The sequence below is a fragment of the Gekko japonicus genome, unplaced genomic scaffold (genome assembly GCF_001447785.1).
Source record: "Gekko japonicus isolate JY-2015 unplaced genomic scaffold, Gekko_japonicus_V1.1 scaffold2442, whole genome shotgun sequence".
Taxonomy (NCBI): domain Eukaryota; kingdom Metazoa; phylum Chordata; class Lepidosauria; order Squamata; family Gekkonidae; genus Gekko; species Gekko japonicus.
In genome coordinates, this window is record NW_015160906.1 from 215,216 (window position 1) to 235,442 (window position 20,227).

The window sequence follows — 20,227 nt, forward strand, 5'->3', positions numbered from 1 at the left end:
CGTTCAAAGGGCAGCCAACGAACCATAGGCAAGCAGCCTTTGTTTGCCACTCCAGCAGGCATACATATCAGAACCTGTGGAGGGGACTGAGGGTGGAGAAACTGCCCAGACCCCTTTGGCCAGTCTCACTAGCGCCACCTGCAGTTGCCCACCTGAAATGACCACCCGATGCGCTCTAATGCACCTATAGGTGGTCTAGTCAATTTTGTAAATTTATTCACTACATTTATATCTCGCCTTTCTCCCTAGTGGAGACCCAGATGGGCTCACGTCCGCCTCCTCTCCTGCATTGTATCCTCACGACGGCCCTGCGAGGTAGGTCAGCCTGAGACTGCATGACTGACCCAAGGGCACCCAGGGCAGAGCAGGAATCCAAGCCCAACTCTCCCAGATCCTAGTTCGATACACCACGCTGGGTTCTCCACAGTGCCCTACGGCCACCTGCGGTCACCTACACAAAACGACCACCACAGATTTTAATGTATTTTCTGTACTTTATGATGGAAGGTGGCTTTAACCCCATAAGGAAGAAAGGCAACTAATATATGTTTTAAAGAAATAAACAAGAGAATGCACCTTCCGGCTCGGTTGCCAGCTCCTGTGTTGGAAATTCCTGGAGATTTGGAAGCGGAACCTAAGGAGGGCAAGGTTTGGAGAGGGAGCTTAATGGCAGAGATCCCACCCTCTAAAGCAGCCAGGCTCTACTGGTAGCAGGAGCTCCTTTGCATATTAGGCCACACCCCCTAGTGTAGCCAATCCTCCAAGAGCTTACAGTAGCCCCCGTAAGAAGAGCTCTGTAAGCTCTTGGAGGATTGGCTACACTAGGGGTGTGTGGCCTAATATGCAAAGGAGCTCCTGCTACCAGTAGAGCCAGGGGAAACTGATCTCTGTCGCCTGGAGATCCATTGTAGTCACGGGAGATGTCTAGGCCCCACCGGGAAGTTGGCAGCCCCACCTTCAGGCGGTCCCTATTTAACCACGTGCGCCTTTGACCAGCATCCAGCTTCAGACCTGTTCTTTTTTAAATAAAAAAAAACCAACCCCACTTTATGAGCATTTATTTGGTTCCGTCCCAAAATGTTGCTTGAATAAATTCACACGTGCCAAATAAATACGTCTTCGAACCTTAACTCGCACCATTCCCACCGCACACGTGTCAGCACCCGGCCTGCCGTGTCTTCGAGCATGCGCAGCAAACGGCGAGGCAGGGAGGCGCCGCTGTGCGCAGTGGCAGAGCCGCGCTTGGAGACTCACCACCATGTGCCTTAAAACTACAGCTCCCAGTGTTCTTTGCGAGGGAGCGTTTGGGCGACGAGCCTGGACACTACCCCCTATATCTATAGAGGGTGGTGGCCTGGATCTGCCCTGTTCCTCAAAGCTAGTTCCCAGGGTCCTTTGCGAGGGAGCGTTTGGGCGATGAGCCTGGAACCTGCCCTGTTCCTCAAAGCGACATCTCCCAGGGTTCTTTGCGAGGGAGCAGCCGGCTGCCGCGCCGGGACCCACTGTGTGCCTCAAAACTACATCTCCCAGGATTCTTTGCGAGGGAGCGTCCGGGCGCCGCGTCTCATTTTTGCACCCTTCCACGCGGCTGGTGGGTGGCCTCAGAACCACAGCTCCCAGGGTCCCTTGCGAGGGAGCGTCCGGGCGCCGCGTCTCATTTTTCGCCCCCTTTCCACGCGGCTGATTGGTGGGCGGGGAGCGAGCGGGGCGGGCGGTCCTAGAGCGGCCCGGCGCGCCTCCCGCAGTGGGCGGCGGCGGCGCTCTGGGCCGCGGTCTCTGTGCGGGCGCAGGGGGGCGGTTGCTAGGCTGCGCTCGGGGCCCATTAGGCCCGCAGGGGCGGCGCGACCGGCTCGGGGCTCCGAGGTGGGCCCGTGATGGCGGCGTCGCCTCCTCCCCCTGCTGCTGCCGCTACCCCGTCGCGGGGCTCGGAGGGCCCGTGCTGCGTGCTGTGCTGCGGGGAGCTGGAGGTGGTGGCGCTGGGCCGCTGCGAGCACCCCATCTGCTACCGCTGCTCCGTGCGGATGAGGGCGCTCTGCGGGGTGCGCTACTGCGCCGTCTGCCGGGAGGAGCTGGCCCAGGTGAGAAGGGGGGGACGCGGGGACCACCCTCCGCCGGGGGGCGGGGAGGAAGCGCCCCCTGGGCGGCTATTCCGGGAGATCTCCCGGTCGCGCCGGGAGCTTGGCAAGCCGAGGGAGAGAGGCGTCCGGGGAGTTTCGATTCCTGCCCGGCGCAAAGCGAAACAGAATCTCCGAAAGGCTGCCCGTGCGGAATGCGAGAGGCTCTCCCGTGGGTTTACTCGAGAGTAGGATGGAAGACGACCCCCCCCCAAAAAAAAGAACAAACCCCTCTGGTTGTAGTCAAGAGGAATTTTTATCATTGCAAGGAACTGTAACCAATGCTCCCTCTAAGCTGTGGCCTCTTGTGAGCAAAAACTCTACTTTGTGAGCTCCTGGCCTTAAAGTTGTGAGCGAGCGATTTGACTACTGCTGCATAGATTAGTTGGTTCTGGAATTAGTTTGTTCTGTTGCAAGGAATTGTAACCAATGTTCCCTCTAAGCTGTGGCCTCTTGTGAGCAAAGATTCTACTTTGTGAGCTCCTGGCCTTAAAGTTGTGACTAGTGAGCGATTTGACTACTGCTGCATAGATTAGTTTGTTCTGGAATTAGTTTGTTCTGCTGCAAGGAATTGTAACCAATGTTCCCTCTAAGCTGTGGCATCTTGTGAGCAAAAACTCTACTTTGTGAGCTCCTGGTCTTAACGTTGTGAGCGAGCGATTTGACTACTGCTGCATAGATCAGTTTGCTCTGGAGCCCTCCTTCCTGAGCGGAGATGAAAATGGGTGAGCCGGAGGCTAAAAAACTGCGAGCTCGCTCACACTAACTCAGCTTAGAGGGAACACTGATTGTAACTTGGATGCGGGTTTGAGAGTAACCCACACTTTTGGAGGGGGTATCTAGGGGGGGAGGATCAGTTTTGCGTTTGAGTAAATGCAGGGTTTTCCAAAAATTAGAGGCAGGGGTCGGCTGACTTTACGCTTTATGCAAGTTACAGCTACATCCAAAAATAATATTTGTGCGTTTTTACGAGGAACGAAGGTTTGAGTCCAGGGGCACATTGAATACCAACCAGGTTTTATTCTTCGAAGTGTGCGTGCCCACAAAAGTATATACCCAGAGTTCTTAAAGCTGATACCCAGAATAAAATTTGGTTGGTCTTGGAAGGTGCCACTGGACTCAAAACTTTGTTCTGTTGCTTCAGATCAACACGGTTGCCCCACCTGAATCTAGATTTAACTTTGTTGGTCTTAAATTAAATTAAACTTTGTTGGGCTTAAAGGTGCCACTGGACTCAAAACTTTATTTTGTTGCTTCAGATCAACACGGTGGCCCCACCTGAATCTAGATTTAACTTTGTTGGGCTTAAATTAAACTTTGTTGGGCTTAAAGGGGCCACTGGACTCAAAACTTTATTTTGTTGCTTCAGATCAACACGGCTGCCCCACCTGAATCTAGATTTAACTTTGTTGGGCTTAAATTAAACTTTGTTGGGCTTAAAGGGGCCACTGGACTCAAAACTTTATTTTGTTGCTTCAGATCAACACGGCTGCCCCACCTGAATCTAGATTTAACTTTGTTGGGCTTAAATTAAACTTTGTTGGGCTTAAAGGGGCCACTGGACTCAAAACTTTATTTTGTTGCTTCAGATCAACACGGCTGCCCCACCTGAATCTAGATTTAACTTTGTTGGGCTTAAATTAAACTTTGTTGGGCTTAAAGTGCCACTGGACTCAAACTTTGTTCAGTTGCTTCAGATCAACACGGCGGCCCCACCTGAATCTAACGTTAAAAGGGTTGTCTTACTTTCAGGGTGGTATTCCTTTTGAGTAGATATGGCCAATGAATGTTGCCAAAGACTTTCAGGTGCCAACGTTTCTGTTGTTGTTTTTAATATTGCTGCTGTCCTTACCGTATTACTAGCATATTGGCATCGCCTCGTCAATCTCTTTGCCACAGTGCCACTACTGGACCTCTGCAAATAGTTTACATTTACATATTTTTATCATTGTGATTATTATTATTATATGTCAGGATGCAGCTGACTTACGGCAACCCCATAGGGCTTTCAAGATAAGAGACGTTTGGGGTGGTTTGCCATGGCCTGCCTCTGCGTAGCAACCCTGGACTTCCTTGGCGGTCTCCCATCAGAGTACTAACCAGGGCCTGAGCTTCTGAGATCTGGTGAGACTGGGCTAGCCTGAGCCATCCAGGTCAGGGCAACAGATGAACGGAGGTGGGTTTGCCATGGCCTGCCTCTGCGTAGCAACCCTGGACTTTCTTGATGGTCTCCCATCCAAATAGTAAGCAGGGCTGACTCTGCTTAGGTTCCGAGATCTGATGAGATCAGGCTAGCCTGGGCCAACCAGGTCAGGGCAAGAGACCAACAGAGGTGGTTGGCCCTTGCCTGCCTCTGTGTAGCAACCCTGGGCTTCCTCGGTGGCCTCCTATCCAAGGACAAAACCAAGGCTGACCCTGCTTAGCTTCTGAGATCTGATGTGATTGGGCTGGCCTGGGCCATCCAGGTCAGGGCAAGAGACCAACAGAGGTGGTTTGCCATCACCTGCCTCTGCGTAGCAACCCTGGACTTTCTTTTTGCGGTTTATAATTTATTTATTTCATTTAGAAAGCCAATAGCATATAGATTTACACAGATTTCATATATACAAACTTCTTGTACAACATGTACTTTTCTTAACAACACAGAATAACAGATTCTTAAGATTTCATTTCATTTAGAACTCTTCCCTGTTTCCCCTTCATTCTTTCCATATTGGACCAATATATCTTTCTAGGAAATATTACATTCCACAAACTCTTATCAGCGTTGTGTATCTTTCATAATTGTACAAATACCCTCTCATACCTCATAAACAGTTTTCTGCAATCCATATATGGGCTTTAATTTATAGTTTTATACATACTTTTTCCTCTCTTTTTTATTTTTTATATATAAATTTCTGTTTTCCCCACCTTTTCACCACTATGTTATTTCCTTAATTTTCTACTCGGATATACATTATTCTGGTTCCTTATAGAGTATCTTTTCGATTACACACAATCAAGGCTTCTCTAGCTTAGCTCACTCTACATCTAAAGTACCAGATTCTTTTAACACAAATAAATTTTGTAAACCAAACATCAACAAATCAAACATTATTACTAGAAAAGTTTTACCCTCAGCCAACAAATATCATCACCCCATCCATTCAAAACATCCTTTCACATGATTCCCCTATATCCACTAACACCAATACTTTTGTGTTCATAATTAAATACATTAAATCACTTTTCTCAATTTTTCTCATAATTATCACAGCCATTCAATTAATTCATTTTTGCCATATCCCAATATATTTACTCCACTGCTCTATCATTCCTCATCTACTACTAACATCCTCATCCACTACTATCATCCATTATATTAAAAAAAAAAGAAAAAAAAAGAAGAAAATACAATCACTGGTACAGTATTTCATTGGTCAATAAATTTTAGTCAATTCCCTTTGATCTTATAATTATAGCTAAGCTTTTCCCTCATATAGCTTATTGTTTCTTTTAAACATTTGCAATCTACTTAACTGCCTCAACTTATCTCTATGCCTGCGCCCTTTAATCAAACTTTGCCTTCCATCTTTTCCCCCTTCAATCACTAGTCCCTCCATATCCCAAAATCTACTTTCCTTTTTAAATTTCCAAGCCCTCCGTTTTCTTCTTCTGGGTCTTCTTTTATTCTTCTTTTGTACGGGACTGAAATCTTGTCCATAGTCTTTTGATAATCCAGATTTGAAGTCACTGAGATATTCCACAGTACATATTGTGTCCCTTGGCAGGCTTTTAGAGTCTATACCTTCACTCAGCTTCTCTTTTTTTTTGCAATCGCTGCTCTTCAATTGCACCTCTTCTGGTTCTTTTAATTCTTTCTCTCCTGCACATTGATCGTGCGTTTCTGTCTGTGTCATAAATTCCTTTCTTATTTGAGCACATGCTTTTTTACAGCCTTCTTCGCAGCCTCTTGTCACCGCCTCCTCTATAGCTTTAAGGAACTGTTCCCAATCCATCTCAGCTGTTTCCGTCTCTTTATCACGTTCCTCTCCATTACCAATTATGTGCTCCGTATTCTCCATTTCGGAACAACAAAACCAGCACTTTTAAGTTCTAAATCCAAAATGTATGTCTCTTAAACGTGGGTCGCATAACTAAGCCCGTCCATAAACGCCAGCACATCTTTTCTCTCCCCCGTGCATTTCTCCGTCTGCCATTAAGTCCCGTTTAAGTTCCGGCCGCTTTACTTTACCTTTTTGGACATCGTTTTAAATTGGGGTCTCTTATCATTTCTTCAGCCTTCAGCCTTTCTGTCTCGGTCCTTCCTTTTCTTTCCTCCGTGTTGTAATTCTATTTTTCTTCGGTCTTGAAGTTAAAAACAAAGCGGATGGTCGCGTTTCGTAAAAACATGGCTGGTAGCCATGTTTTCCCTTTCAATTACTTCGGCGTCGGGGCTGTAACCGGACACCCCCCTGCACCAGCTCCCATCACCCGGGTGCCGGTCTCGCCCCCCAGACAAGCAGGGGGGTCCGAACAAAGTAAAAGTGGCTCGGGCAGGGACGGAGCACCTCGCGCCCCCGCCTGCCCGCTAACGCGCCGTACCGGAAGTCTGAGAAGCTATAATTTAACCGATCAACCCTGGACTTTCTTGATGGTGTCCCATCCAAATAGCAACCAGGGCTGACTCTGCTTCGGTTCCGAGATCTGATGAGATCAGGCTAGCCTCGGCCAACCAGGTCAGGGCAAGAGACCAACAGAGGTGGGTTTGCCTTGGCCTGCCTCTGCGTAGCAACCCTGGACTTCCTTGGTGGTCTCCCATCCAAGTCCTAACCAGGGCTGACCCTGTTTAGCTTCTCAGATCTGGTGAGACTGGGCTAGCCTGGGCCATCCAGGTCAGGGCAAGAGAACAACAGAGGTGGTCTGCCGTTGCCTGCCTCTGCGTAGCAACCCTGGACTTCCTTGGTGGTCTCCCATCCAAGTCCTAACCAGGGCTGACCCTGTTTAGCTTCTCAGATCTGGTGAGACTGGGCTAGCCTGGGCCATCCAGGTCAGGGCAAGAGAACAACAGAGGTGGTCTGCCGTTGCCTGCCTCTGCGTAGCAACCCTGGACTTCCTTGGCGGTCTCCCATCCAAGTACTAACCAGAGCCGACCCTGCTTAGCTTCCGAGATCTGGCGAGACTGAGCTAGCCTGGGCCATCCAGGTCAGGGCCAGAAATGAGCAGAGGTGGTTTGCCATGGCCTGCCTCTGCGTAGCGACCGTGGTCTTCCTTGGTGGTGGTCTCCCATCCAAAAACTAACTAGGGTTGACCTTGCTTAGCTTCCAAGATCTGACGAGATCAAGCTAACCTGAGCTATTACATCCACATATTATAATAGCTGCATGTATTACGTTGCGTATTACTGATTGTTTGTGTGTTATCTCTGTTGTTTGTCGGATGTCTTGTGCTGATTGAATTGGGGTGTGTGTGTGTGTGTATATGTGTGTGTGTGTGTGTGTTTTGACAAGTGGGAGTTACGTAAAATAAAAAATTACTTATTTCATATGTAAGGACCATGGGTACTGTTAATAGTAATGTTACCATCTTATTAGGAGCTGCGGTGGCTCAAGTGGTTAAGATGCTGAACTGCAGGCTGTGGAAGGTCGGTAGTTCAGCAGTTCGAGACCCGGGTACCGCATGACGGAGTGAGCTCCCGTCTCTAGTTCCAGCTCCTGCCAACCTAGCAGTTTGAAAGCAATAAATTGCAAGTAGATAAATAGGTACCACTTTGGTGGGAAGGTAACAGCGTTCCGTGCGCCTCGGTGCTTAGTCATGCCGGCCACATGACCACGGAAACGTCTTCGGACAGCGCTGGCTCTTCGGCTTTGAAACGGAGATGAGCACCGCAACCCTAGAGTCGGACCCGACTGGCTTTCGAGCAAGGGAATCTTTACCTTTACCATCTTATTATTTAACTGTGCTCTGTGCCACCATATGTATTATATTTGCATATCGTTGCCATTGCTGCCTTCATTGATATTATTCTTGGGGGTGTGGTCTGAGAAGAGTGGCTAGGTTTCACACCCGCTTGGAAGCCCGTCCTCCTCTTTGGCCCCCTGGCCCCAGTTGGTGTTCAGACACACTCTGGGTAGTCAAGAGTGCCCTGAGTGAAGCCTCCACGTCCAGTGGCAGTCTATCTCTGAGTGCCAACTGCTGGGGTGGGGAGCGGTGTGCCACCCAGCTGGGGTTCCCTCTTTGTCCAGCCTCCTTTCTCTCCAGCGGCATCCAAGGTGTGCACGCGCGCTTGGAAAGAAACTTATTTGGGGGGGCCACTTCCAAGTTAAACGGACGCAAGATCAGGCTGAGATTGTGGGTTGCTTGTGGGCCTGTCCAAAGCAATGTCTCAAAGCCCCGTGATTCAGTTTGGGCTAGCCAGAATCACACAAAATACGGTTCGTCTTGCCTGCATCCTCTGTGACTTGAGTACGTGAGGGTGTCCCCCTTCTATTAAAAGTTTCAAAATTGGTTTGGGGTGTCACCGGCTTTAAGTCACGCCCCGGGACCTATTCGTCGCTAAATCGGTGCAAAGAAATCAGGCCTCTGCTGAGGTAACCGCTGGATGATGTCAGCCTTTACCCTCCTCCTCTGATAATGCTCCACGTGTCGGGCGGTCTAGAGGTCAGAGGTTGAACGCTTTGCCACAAGTGTCTGCTCTTGGTAGTTAGGCCAGATCTGTGGGCTGGCTAATGAGGGTGGGTGGGTGTGGAATCCATCATCGTGGGCTTCCAGACAGATCTCTTCCTCTCTCAAAAGGTCTGGGAGTCTGGAAGACGGACAGTTTGGTGTAGTGGTTAAGTGCGCGGACTCTAATCTGGGAGAACTGGATTTGAGTCCCCACTCCTCCACTTGCAGCTGCTGGATGACCGTGGGCAAGCCATAGTTTTGTCAGAGCTGTTCTCTCAAGAGCAGTTCTCTCAAGAGCTCTCTCAGCCCCACCTACCTCACAGGGTGCCTGTTGTGGGGAGGGGGAAGGGAAAGGAGCTCGAAAGCCGCTCTGAGACTCCGAGTGAAGGGCAGGGTATAAATCCAATCTCTTCTTCTTAACTTAGTTCCCAGTTCCTTATTCGTGACTCCAACCACAAATATTGTGATGCTTGGAGAGTTGGTGCGTCTAGTTTTAGGATCTGCATTTCTTGCAGGGGGGCCACTCCGCTTTGGAACCATTTGTGCAAAAACCCCACTTTAAATCAGGTGCCCGCATTGGGTCCCTGTGTAGGGCTGAGTCCCCTAATGTGGGGATGTGTGCTGTGTGGGGGGGCCTAGGCTTGTCCTGAGGTGTAGAGCATTCCAAACGCCGTCAATCGTTGTGGTCGGATTCACGCATAAGGAACTGGGGACCAGCCTCAGCCTCCAGAGATCTGGCCGAGCATCGGTCGGGAAGGAGGGCTGGAAGGGGAACGGCTCAGGGGCAGCGTCTCCGGTTAGGGTCTCATTCTTGCCCTTAGGGTGTCCCACTGTTCTCCGCACCCCTTTTCCCCTTGCGAAGGGACTCGGACACCAGCCGGAGAGTCGGAACTGTGGCCAGTTTGGTATACTGGCTAAGGGTGGCAAATTCTAATGGAGAACTGGGTTTGATTCTCCGCTCCTCGTCCACATGCTGCCAGCTGGGTGACCCTGAGCCAGTCACGGTTCTCTCAGAGCTCTCTCAGCCCCAACCTACCTCACAGGCAATGCCCCCTCTAAGCCGTGGAGCCTTGTGAGCCAAAATCCTACTTTGTGAGCAACTGTTGTGAGCGGGCGATTTGGCTCTTGCATAAATCAGTTTGCTCTGGAGCCCGTCCTCTCTGAGCGAAGGCAAAAATGTGTGAGCCGGAGGCTAAAGAACTGTGAGCGAGCTCACACTGACTCAGCTTAGAGGGAACACTGCTCACAGGCAATGTTCCCTCTAAGCTGTGGAGTCTTATGAGCCAAAATCCTACTTTGTGAGCAACTGGCATGAAAGCTGTGAGCGGGCGACTTGGCTCCTGCATAAATCAGTTTGCTCCGGAGCCCGTCCTCCCTGAGCAAAGTCAAAAATGTGTGAGCCGGAGGCTAAAGAACTGTGAGCGAGCTCACACTGATTCGGCTTAGAGGGAACACTGCTCACAGGGTGTCCGTCGCGGGGAGAGGAAGGGAAAAGGCGATTGTAAGCCGCTCTGAGATTCCTTAGGGCAGAGAAAGGAAGGGTATAAAAACCAACTCTTCTTCCTCTTCCCGTGTTCCGCACTAGCTGAAACTCCTCGCCTCCGTCTTGATGTGCCGAGCAGTCGTGAGACAGGGACTCTTGCCAGAGGGGGAGTGTTCGGGGCTCTTGCCTCGTTGTTGTTTGCGAAGTGTGTTCGCCGCTGAGCTTCCAGCAGGGGCGTTGGCTTGAACGAACACCTTCCCATGCAGGGCAAACCTCCCTCTGCAGCGCAACCTGTTTGTCTTCACATTCCCCTTGGGTTTACCTCTGTAATTTGGGGCTGTCGGGCGTAGCAGCTGCCCTCTTCCAGGTGAGGGACTTGGCAGAGATGGCCTCTCCCCGGAGGCCTAAGATGGGAGGCGTTTCTCTTGCAGTTTCGCTTCTCAGAGCAGCTGCCGGCTGGCTCCCCAGCCAGTCCCCCTCCCACCTCTCCCTGGCTTCAGCAGACAGGCGTGCCAACCTCCAGGGGGCACCTGGAGCTCCCCCGCTTATTGCAATCGATATCCAGACGGCCGAGATCAGTTCCCTTGGAGAAAACGGCTACTTTGGAGGGTGGACTCCCTGGTATTATACCCCTAGTTTGTCCATCATCTCCCCCAAATCCCACACACCCCATACCTCCCCCCCCCAAAAAAAAAATCTCCAGATCTTTCCCATCCCAGAGTTGGCAAGACTGTCAGCAGAAGATCTCTCTTGTGTATGTCCGTGTGCAGCGAAAGTCATGTATCCAAAAAGACGTTTGGTGTATCAAGTAATCCAGCAAATGTTTCCTCCAGCTTTTGGCCCTGAACTGACTAGGCCGTCTCTTTGGCTGGTGGCACCGGGATATCAGCTGCCAGTCTTTTCTGATTTGATTTGACCGTTTTCTTTGGCAGGAGGAGGTCACCAAAGGGAGGGAAAGATGGGGGGGGGGTGTTGGCCACTCTGTGCCGAGTAATCTCACAGTGGGGGACAACATCTTCTCCGAATCCACTCTCAGTTTGAAAAGGCCCCGAGACCAGACGGGCTTTCAAAACGGCTTCTGAGCGTCCTCCTCCTCCCCGGTGAATGTAAAGAAGGTTTGGTTTCAGAATGTTTCTGGACCATTGGATCACCCAGCACCGGGAAATCAGGATTGAGCCTGAACGCAACTGACGGCCGCTTCCAGCAGGCGTGCCAATGGGGAAGTTCCAGCACGGGCGTGCCCGGAAGGTGCCCTAGGATTGCGCCAACTCTCTTGGCACGGATGGCTGTTTCCTTTGCCCTTCCTGCCCTCAGCCAGCATGCCCAAATGATGTCATGCTTGTTCAGGACGCAGAAGTGTGGGATGAGAGCTCGTCTAAGTCTTTCGTCGTCTGAGTAGATGTTGTCCCAGATTGGGAAAGTGTGAGAAGAGAAGAGAGAGAAGAGATTGGATTTATAGCCCGCCCTTCACTTGGAGTCTCAGAGCGGCTTACAAACTCCTTTACCTTCCCCTCCCCACAACAGACACCCTGTGAGGTGGGTGGGGCTGAGAGAGCTCTGACACAAACTGCCCTTTTTCAAGGACAGCTGTGCCAGAGCTTGTGACTGACCCAAGGTCACATCAGCAGGTGCAAGTGGAGGAGTGGGGAATCAAACCCGGTTCTCCCAGATTAGAGTCCGCACACTTAACCACGACACCAAACTGGCTGCAATGGGTATTCCTTCCTGGCTTGCCCGGATCTTCCCTTCCCGGTTCAAAGGCTTTGGCGTGGACTACCGGGAATTGTGCTCTAAACTGGGCAGCCCAGTCTAGCCTGGTCTCAGAAGCTGAGTGGGGCCGGCCCTGGTCAGCATTTGGATGAGAGGCCACCAAGGGAATCCAGGGTCGCCACGCAGAGGCAGGCCATGGCCAACCACCGTCATCAGATCTTGGAAAGCTAAGCAGGGTCGGGGGCAGGGCTATTTTGGGGCAGGAACGCACAGGAACGGAGTTCCGGCTGGCTCCCAAGTTGGCCACGCCCAGCAGGAACTCATTAGCATAACAGGCCACACCCAACAGCAGGAACTCATTAGGATTGGCTACAATTAGGGGTGTGTGGCCTAAAATGCAAAGGAGTTCCTGCTACAAAAAAGCCCTGGGTTTTGACAACAAACAAGGTAAACAGAATAAGAAGCAAAAGGTGGGTGTGGCTAGATGACCACACTTCTGGTAACGTGGGGGTGTGGCCTCATATGCTAATGAGCTGTGCTGTCAGGGGTGTGGCCTAATATGCTAATGAGTTCCTGCTGTGAGGTGTGGCCTATTATGCTAATGAGTTCCTGCTGGGCTTTTTCTACAAAAAGAGCCCTGGACTCGGGGGAATGGGGGAACCACTGAGGAAGTGCAGGGTTGTTACACCAAGGCAGGCCATGGCAGACCACCTTTGAACGTCTCTTGCCTCGGAAACCCCACAGGGTAACCTGTCAGCTCCAACTTCACCACACTGACACTGTCGATCTGCAGGCATACAGGAGATCTCCCGACTTGTGGGTTGGGGGGGGGGAGGCCCTTGCATTTGGCCGTTCCAGGTGGGATTTCTTCCTTCCGGGGTTCCAGCGGCTGGAAACTCCGGCTCATCAAAGGCTCCCCCGTGTGCGTGTCTTGCGAACACGCGAACGAAATCTCCATCAGTAAGCAGAGTGTGAGTCATCACACCCGGCGGTGTCTTTCTCTTCCCAGGCTCTGGCCGTTTCCCGTCTTTGCCAAAAAGCGGGGGGAAGCGTAAAATTTCCAGAAATTTTGAAGCTAGGAAAAAAACCCATTTTTTTTCCGGGGGGAAACGGAAATTTTAGGAAAACTTGAAAAAAATGCTACATTACCGCTTCTTTTTTTCTTTTCCAGACTGAAAGTCATTCTGTTACTTCAAGAACATAAAATATGACTATGGACATTTTTTCTTGGCATGAAATTATCACAACTAGGATATTAAAATATAGTGTATCCAAGCAATTATTACAAACAGAATACCCACCCACATGCAAAAACAAAACTGAAACCTTTTGAGCACCTCCTAAAGGAAGAAATGCATCTTGTTCTTGCATTGGAGAGTTCAGTTTGTAACCTAGGACTTGCTTGTCCTCAGTGCACAGATATTAGATCGGAAAAAAACAAAAAAGGCTTCTGGGAAAAAATGGTTTTTTTCCCAAATTTTTCCAGTTTTTTCCCGGGCCTTCACATGGGGGTTAAGAAACTCGACTGGGGGCAAATAGGCGTGGGACAGCCCACCAGAATAAAGGCCCCCGTCCCTGCTGGTGCAGTTGTGATTCGGGCCCCGGCCGTGGGTGTAGCCAGTGCCTCTGCTGTTAGAACCCTGCCAGCTCAAAGGAGTCCCCTTCAGAACAAAGTTTGAGTCCACTGGCACCTTTAAGACCACGTTTTCTTCTGGGGATAGGCTTTTGTGTGCACGCACACTTCTAGTTAAGCTTCGTTGGTTAGTGTTCCCTCTAAGCTGAGTCAGTGTGGGCTAGCTCATAGTCTTTTAGCCTCCGGCTCACACATTTTTGTCTTAGCTCAGAAAGGAGGGCTCCAGAGCAAACTAATTTATGCAGTAGCTAAAAACCACTCGCTCACAACTTCAATGCCAGTAGCTCACCAAGTAGAATTTTTGCTCGCAGGACTCCACAGCTTAGAGGGAGCCTCGGTTGTTGGTCTTAAACTTTGCTGGTCTTAAAAGGTGCCTGACTGGACTCAAACTTTGTCCTGCCGCTTCAGGGCAACACGGTGACCCCATCTGCGTCCCCTTCAGGTCACTGGAAACCGGCTTCTGCCACGTCTGCCCTCTCCCTCCGAGACGTAATTGTGAGTTTGCGTTTAGAGGCGGGCCGCCCATCCGCCTCCTTGTTTGCAAAGCACCAGAGCCGGTCGCGGTGATCCCCGTTATCTAATCGCTCCAGCCGCTCCTGGGAAGTGGCCCTCTGAGTTGGAATGTGGGAGAAGGAGGAAGCAATCGGGAAAGGCGGGCGGGATCGGCAGCTACTTTTCCATCCTCGGCTCCAGCACAGGCCTTTCCGAGCGACACTGTCCCGCCACGTGGTTGGAATGGATAAGACTGCCTGGAGCGTTCAGACTGAGAAACCATGCAGGGAAGACCTCGGCCAAGCCCAGAATCCAGAGCTTTGCAAGGAGTGGCTTGGGGAATCTGGTGTTTCCCAGATGAGCACGTGCCTGCCCTTTCTGGTGACAGAGGGGGGGGGGCATTTCTGTTAGCAACCGGCCTCAGGCGCCGGCTGCCGGAGAGTTCTGTCACCACATTCATTGTTCATCTGGTCCCCTCCTCTGTGACTCAGCCGGTCCCCACAGGCTTCCCTTTCCCCGGCAGGCAGGAAGCGCTACAATCCTGCTGCATGACCTGTTCCTGGTGGTATTTCCCCCCCCATCCAAGTTAAGCGACATCCTCCATTTATTCTCTGCGCCTGTGTGTCACTAGCCAGAGGCTTACATTTCATTGGAACCAGGAGCGGTGGCTCTCTCTTGAGTGTACAGGGGGAGATCTGCATCTTCCATTAATTCCAGCTGACATTTAATGCCTCGGAGAAGTGCCTGGGGAACGGGACCCTTGGTTTCCACGGTGCACGTTCCTTAATCCTCATTGTAAATTATGGGAATGTCCAGGCATGCAATAGCCAGCGGCCGCCCTCCTAAAACCCCTGAAACTCTGGCCAGGCAGTGAGATAGAAGAGGGTCAGTTGCCCGATTCGTGACCAGGTTAACGTCTTTTGACCTTCACACCAGCCCACTTTCAGACTTTTGGCTTCACCCGGGAGGACAGGCAACCAGTGTTTCCTCTAAGCTTAGTTAGTGTGAGCGAGCTCACAGTTTTTTAGCCTCCAGCTCACATTTTTGCCTTAACTCAGGAAGAGCAGCTCCAGAGCAAACTATGCAATCGCTCGCTCACAACTTTAATGCCAGGAGCTCACATTTTTGCTCGCAAGACTCCACAGCTTAGAGGGAGCATTGCAGGCCACTGCCCACTTGCCTTGAAATGCTGTTTATGCCTGGGAATGTTGCCAGCGAAAGCTGCTCCCATCCCACCCGCATGACCCTTTCTCTGACTCCCCTCTCTGTGTTCGTCGCAGGTGGTCTTTGGGAGGAAGCTGACGTCCTTTTCGACGATACCCCTCCATCAGCTGCAGCACGAGAAGAAATACGATATCTATTTTACTGATGCAAAAGTTTATGCTCTATATAGGTAAAAAGACCCCCTCCTTTGGCCGCTTCCCGTGGGTAATCTGGGTGGGGTTTGGGTTACAAGGGGGACTGATGGAAGGGAGCCGGGGGGGGGGGTATCCTTCCTCTGGAGGTAACTATATTGCCCCGTGCTGGTTTGCAGGGCTGTAAGGGCTTACCCCATAAGGACACCACCTGCTGAATCAGAGCACAGGTCCATCTAGGTCAGCATCCTGTCTCACATAGTGGCCAACCAGTCCCTCTAGAGGAGGCCTTCCCCTGAGGAGGACATCTGAAGAGCCCTGCTGGATGAGACCAGTGAGGGTTCATCTAGTCCAGCAATCCCGTCTCAGACAGTGGCCAGCCCGTTCCTCTAGAGGGCCAACAACAGGGCAGAGAGGCCGAGGCCTTCCCCTGACAAAGACATCAGAAGAGCCCTGCTGGATCTGACAGTGGACCATCCAGTCCAGCATCCTGTCCCACACAGAGGCCAGCCAGTTCCTCTAGAGGGCCAACAACAGGGCACAGAGGCCGAGGCCTTCCCCTGAGAAGAACCTCAGAAGAGCCCTGCTGGATCAAACCAATGGTCCATCCAGTCCCATATCCTGTCTCACACGGTGGCCGACCAGTTCCTCTAGAGGGCCAACAACAGGGCAGAGAGGCCAAGGCCTTCCCCTGAGAAGAGCACCAGAAGAGCCCTGCTGGATCAGACCAGTGAGGGTCTCTGTAGACCAGCGAGGGTCCATCTAAGTCCAGCATCCCGTCTCACACAGTGGGCAACCAGTTCCTCTGGAGGGCCAGCAACAGGGCAGAGAGGCCGAGGCTCTCCGCTGAGAAGGGCATCAGAAGAGCCCTGCTGGATCAGACCAGTGAGGATCTGTGTAGACCAGCATCCCGTCTCACAGAGCGGCCCGAGAGTTCCAGGTGGACAAAGGCTGTCTGGTTCTGCCCAGCCCGCACCCAAAAACTAGCTTGTAGGCGGGGATGTAAGCGAGGCCGTTGTTGTGCCCCAGAATGGGAGTTCGTGAGCAACTAAAGGAGGTTGCCCAGGAGTGCGGAGTCGGGGCCTCAGCGCCCTGCCATCGATTGAGCCGCTGCAGAGCTGTCTGCCTGACATGCAGGCTCCAGAATGCCAGCTTGTGAAAGAGAAGCTGGAGTCTTAATGGGGGGCTGAATGTGAGGGTGGGCTTCCCGCCCTGCCAGCTTCCATCCTCCTCCTTTCCCCCCTTCTCTCCCAGGAAGCTCTTGCAGCACGAATGCCCACTGTGCCCGGAGGCCAGGCCCTTCGCCACCATCGTGGAGCTGGAGCAGCACATGAGGAAGCAGCACGAGCTGTTCTGCTGCAAGCTGTGTGTGAAGCACCTGAAGGCAAGTGGGCGGCCGCGGGGGCCTCCGTCTCGCGGGTCTCCCCGAGCCCTGCCTCTCCGGCGCTTGACCGGGGCGCCTCCCCTTTTCTCTTCCAGATCTTCACGCACGAGCGCAAGTGGTACTCGCGCAAGGACCTCGCCCGGCACAGGATCCACGGGGACCCTGACGACACCTCTCACCGCGGGCACCCCCTGTGCAAGTTTTGCGACGAGCGCTACTTGGACAACGACGAGTTGCTGAAACATTTGAGGCGAGACCACTACTTCTGCCACTTCTGCGATTCCGAGGGGGCCCAGGAGTATTACAGGTTTGTGACCGGGAGAGGAACGGCGGTCCCGTCACTCGTGGGTTCCTTAACCCCCGCTTCCCCCATCCCCCCCAGTAGTTGATACTAGAAGAAGAGATTGGATTTATATCCCGCCCTTCACTTGGAGTCTCAGAGGGGCTCACAATCTTCTTTCCCTTCCCCCCCCTCCCCTCCCAACAGACACCCCGTGAGGTCGGTGGGGCTGAGAGAGCTCTGACTGAGAACTGCTCTTGAGAGAACAGCTCTGAGAGAACTTGTGACTGACCCAAGGTCACCCAGCAGGTCCACATGGAGGAGTGGGGAAATCAAACCCGTTTCTCCCAAATTAGAGTCCGTGCTTCCAACCATGACACCAAACTAGGAGACTAAGATTCTGTTCCCATTGGTGCTTAGCTGTCTGTTGAATCCACTGACATGATTTGAATGGCTAGTGCACGATTTATATTCAGATCTTGCTAAAGAGGGGAGGAAGTCCTGATCAGACCAAAGTGCCATGGTTTTGTATTTTGTTTTGGGGTTGTTTTTTTTCCAGCAAGGGGTGAGGTAGAGCACAGGTCTCCAACACAGTGCCCACGGGCACCACGACACCAACTTACACCTTCCCTGGTACCTGCCAAGTGTTTTCAAGCATGTGGGTGGGGCCAAGTGGGGGTTTTTACCCTGAAAGGCTTCTGATTGGTTGACCGGCCGTGCTGTGTCAAACTTCCAAAGGTGCCCACAGGCTCAGAAAGGTTGGGAACCCCTGGGTTACGGCCAATGCATCCTCTAAGCTGTGGAGTCTCGTGAGTAAAAATTCTACTTTGTGAGGCCCTGGCATTAAAGTTGCGAGTGAGCCATTTGGCTGCTGCAGAAATCAGTTTGCCCTGGAGCCGTCCTCCCTGAGCGGAGAGACAAATGTGTGCGCCAGAGGCTAAGAAAGCTGTGAGCTGGCTCACACTGACTCAGCCTAGAGGGTTAGGGTTAGCTCCAGGCTTCCCGTCCCTCTGGTTTCCCATCCGTTGTTTTGCCACAGTGAGCCCCCACGTCCTAAAAAGCTCGATGTGCCGCTGAGCCGATGCCTTTTCCTGCCCCTTCCCCTCGCTTTCCCGCCCCTCCCGCAGCGATTACGAATACCTCCGGGAGCACTTCCGCGAGAAGCATTTCCTCTGCGAGGAAGGGCGCTGCAGCACCGAGCAGTTCACCCACGCCTTCCGGACCGAGATCGACTACAAGGCGCACAAGACGGCCTGCCACAGCAAGAACCGGGCAGAGGCCAGGCAGAACCGGCAGATCGACCTGCAGTTCAACTACGCTTCTAGGCACCAGCGGAGGAATGAGGGTAGGGAGGACTGGCCGAGGTGGGATTTTTTTTGGGGGGGGGGTTTAGCCCCTGGCTACGGGTTGGCCCCTTGGCTCGGAATACGTTCCCCTCGAGTCAAGCCGTCTAGTCCCCTTCCAGCCGTTTGGAAGACCGGGGATTCCTTCTCGGTGCCCGAAAAGCTCAGGAGGCAGAGAGATTGGATGCAGTTTTCTGGAACTGCCTCACGAACACATGAATCTGCCTTATACTGAATCAGACCCTTAAGAACCTCAGAAGAGCCCTGCTGGATCAGACCAGTGAGGGTCCATCTAGTCCAGCATCCTGTCTCACACAGGGGCCAGCCAGTTCCTCTGGAGGGCCAGCAACAGGGCAGAGAGGCCAAGGCCTTCCCCTGATAAGAACCTCAGAAGAGCCCTGCTGGATCAGACCAGTGAGGGTCCATCTAGTCCAGCATCCTGTCTCACACAGGGGCCAGCCAGTTCCTCTGGAGGGCCAGCAACAGGGCAGAGAGGCCAAGGCCTTCCCCTGATAAGAACCTCAGAAGAGCCCTGCTGGATCAGACCAGTGAGGGTCCATCTAGTCCAGCATCCTGTCTCACACAGGGGCCAGCCAGTTCCTCTGGAGGGCCAGCAACAGGGCAGAGAGGCCAAGGCCTTCCCCTGATGTTGCCTCCTGGCTCTGGGATTCAGAGGTCAACTACCTCTGAACATGGAGGTTCCCCCAGTCACCGTGGCTAGTAGCCACTGAGAGACCTCTCCTCCATGAATCTATCAAATCTCCTTTAAAAGCTGTTTATTCCTGTGGCCATCGCACAACATCCTCTGGCAGCAAATTCTGCATTTCAATCACTCTCTGTGTAAAGTAGTATTTCCTTCTGTCCGTCCTGAACCTCCTGCCCATCGGCTTCGTTGGATGCCCTCGAGTTCTAGTCTTTGGGGAGAGGGAGAAAAATGTCTCTTCATCAGTTCTCTCCACCCCATACATCATTTTATAAACCTCTCTCATGTACTACCTTAGTAATTTCTTTTCTACACTGAAAGGACCCTTTGTCCATCGGAAGTCGCCTGCTCAGACCAGCAGTGGCTCTCCAGGGTCTCAGGCGGGGGTCTTTCACATTACCTACTGCAAGACCCTTTAACTGGAGATGCTGCCGGGGATTGAACCTGGGACCTTCTGCCTGCCAATCAGAGGCTCTGCCACTGAGCCACAGCTCTCCGAGAAAGCAGATCCCACCGCATCCCTAGGTGGGCTGTTCTCTCATAAGAACATAAGAGACGCCAGTGTTGGATCAGGCCAAAGGCCCATCCAGTCCAACACTCTGTGTCACACAGTGGCCAAAAATACCAGGTGCCCTCAGGAGGTCCACCAGTGGGGCCAGGACATCAGAAGCCCTCCCACTGTTGGCCCCCCCAAGCACCAAGAAGACAGGGCATCACTTGCCCCAGAGTCCCTATCTATACCTTGTGGCTAATAGCCACTGATGGACCTCTGCTCTGTATGCTTATCTAATTCCCTTTTGAAGCCGTCCATTCTTGTAGCCGCCACCTCCTCCTGTGGCAGTGAATTCCATGTGTGAATCACTCTTTGGGTGAAGAAGGACTTCCTTTTATCCGTTCTAACCCGACCGCTCAGCGATTTCATGGAGTGCCCACAAGGAGTTCTTGTATTGTGAGAAAGGGAGAAAAGGACCTCTTTCTCTGCCTGCTCTATCCCATGCATAATCCTGTAAACCTCGATCATGTCTCCCCTTAGTCGTCGTTTCTCCAAGCTAAAGAGCCCCAAGCGCTTTGACCTTTCCTCA

The 20,227-nt window shown here is 52.1% G+C and overlaps 1 protein-coding gene across 1 annotated transcript in view; it reads left to right on the forward strand.

The window, feature by feature from the left end:
• The first annotated feature begins 1,734 nt into the window (after positions 1 to 1,734).
• ZNF598 (zinc finger protein 598) overlaps positions 1,735 to 20,227 on the forward strand; it is a 31,256-nt gene continuing 12,763 nt past the window's right edge. Inside the window, exons 1-5 of the mRNA XM_015424117.1 lie at positions 1,735 to 2,078; positions 15,361 to 15,473; positions 16,690 to 16,819; positions 16,915 to 17,126; positions 18,227 to 18,444. Of these exons, the coding sequence (XP_015279603.1) occupies positions 1,875 to 2,078; positions 15,361 to 15,473; positions 16,690 to 16,819; positions 16,915 to 17,126; positions 18,227 to 18,444 (877 nt within the window). The 5' untranslated portion in view covers positions 1,735 to 1,874. The remainder of the gene's footprint in view (positions 2,079 to 15,360; positions 15,474 to 16,689; positions 16,820 to 16,914; positions 17,127 to 18,226; positions 18,445 to 20,227) is intronic.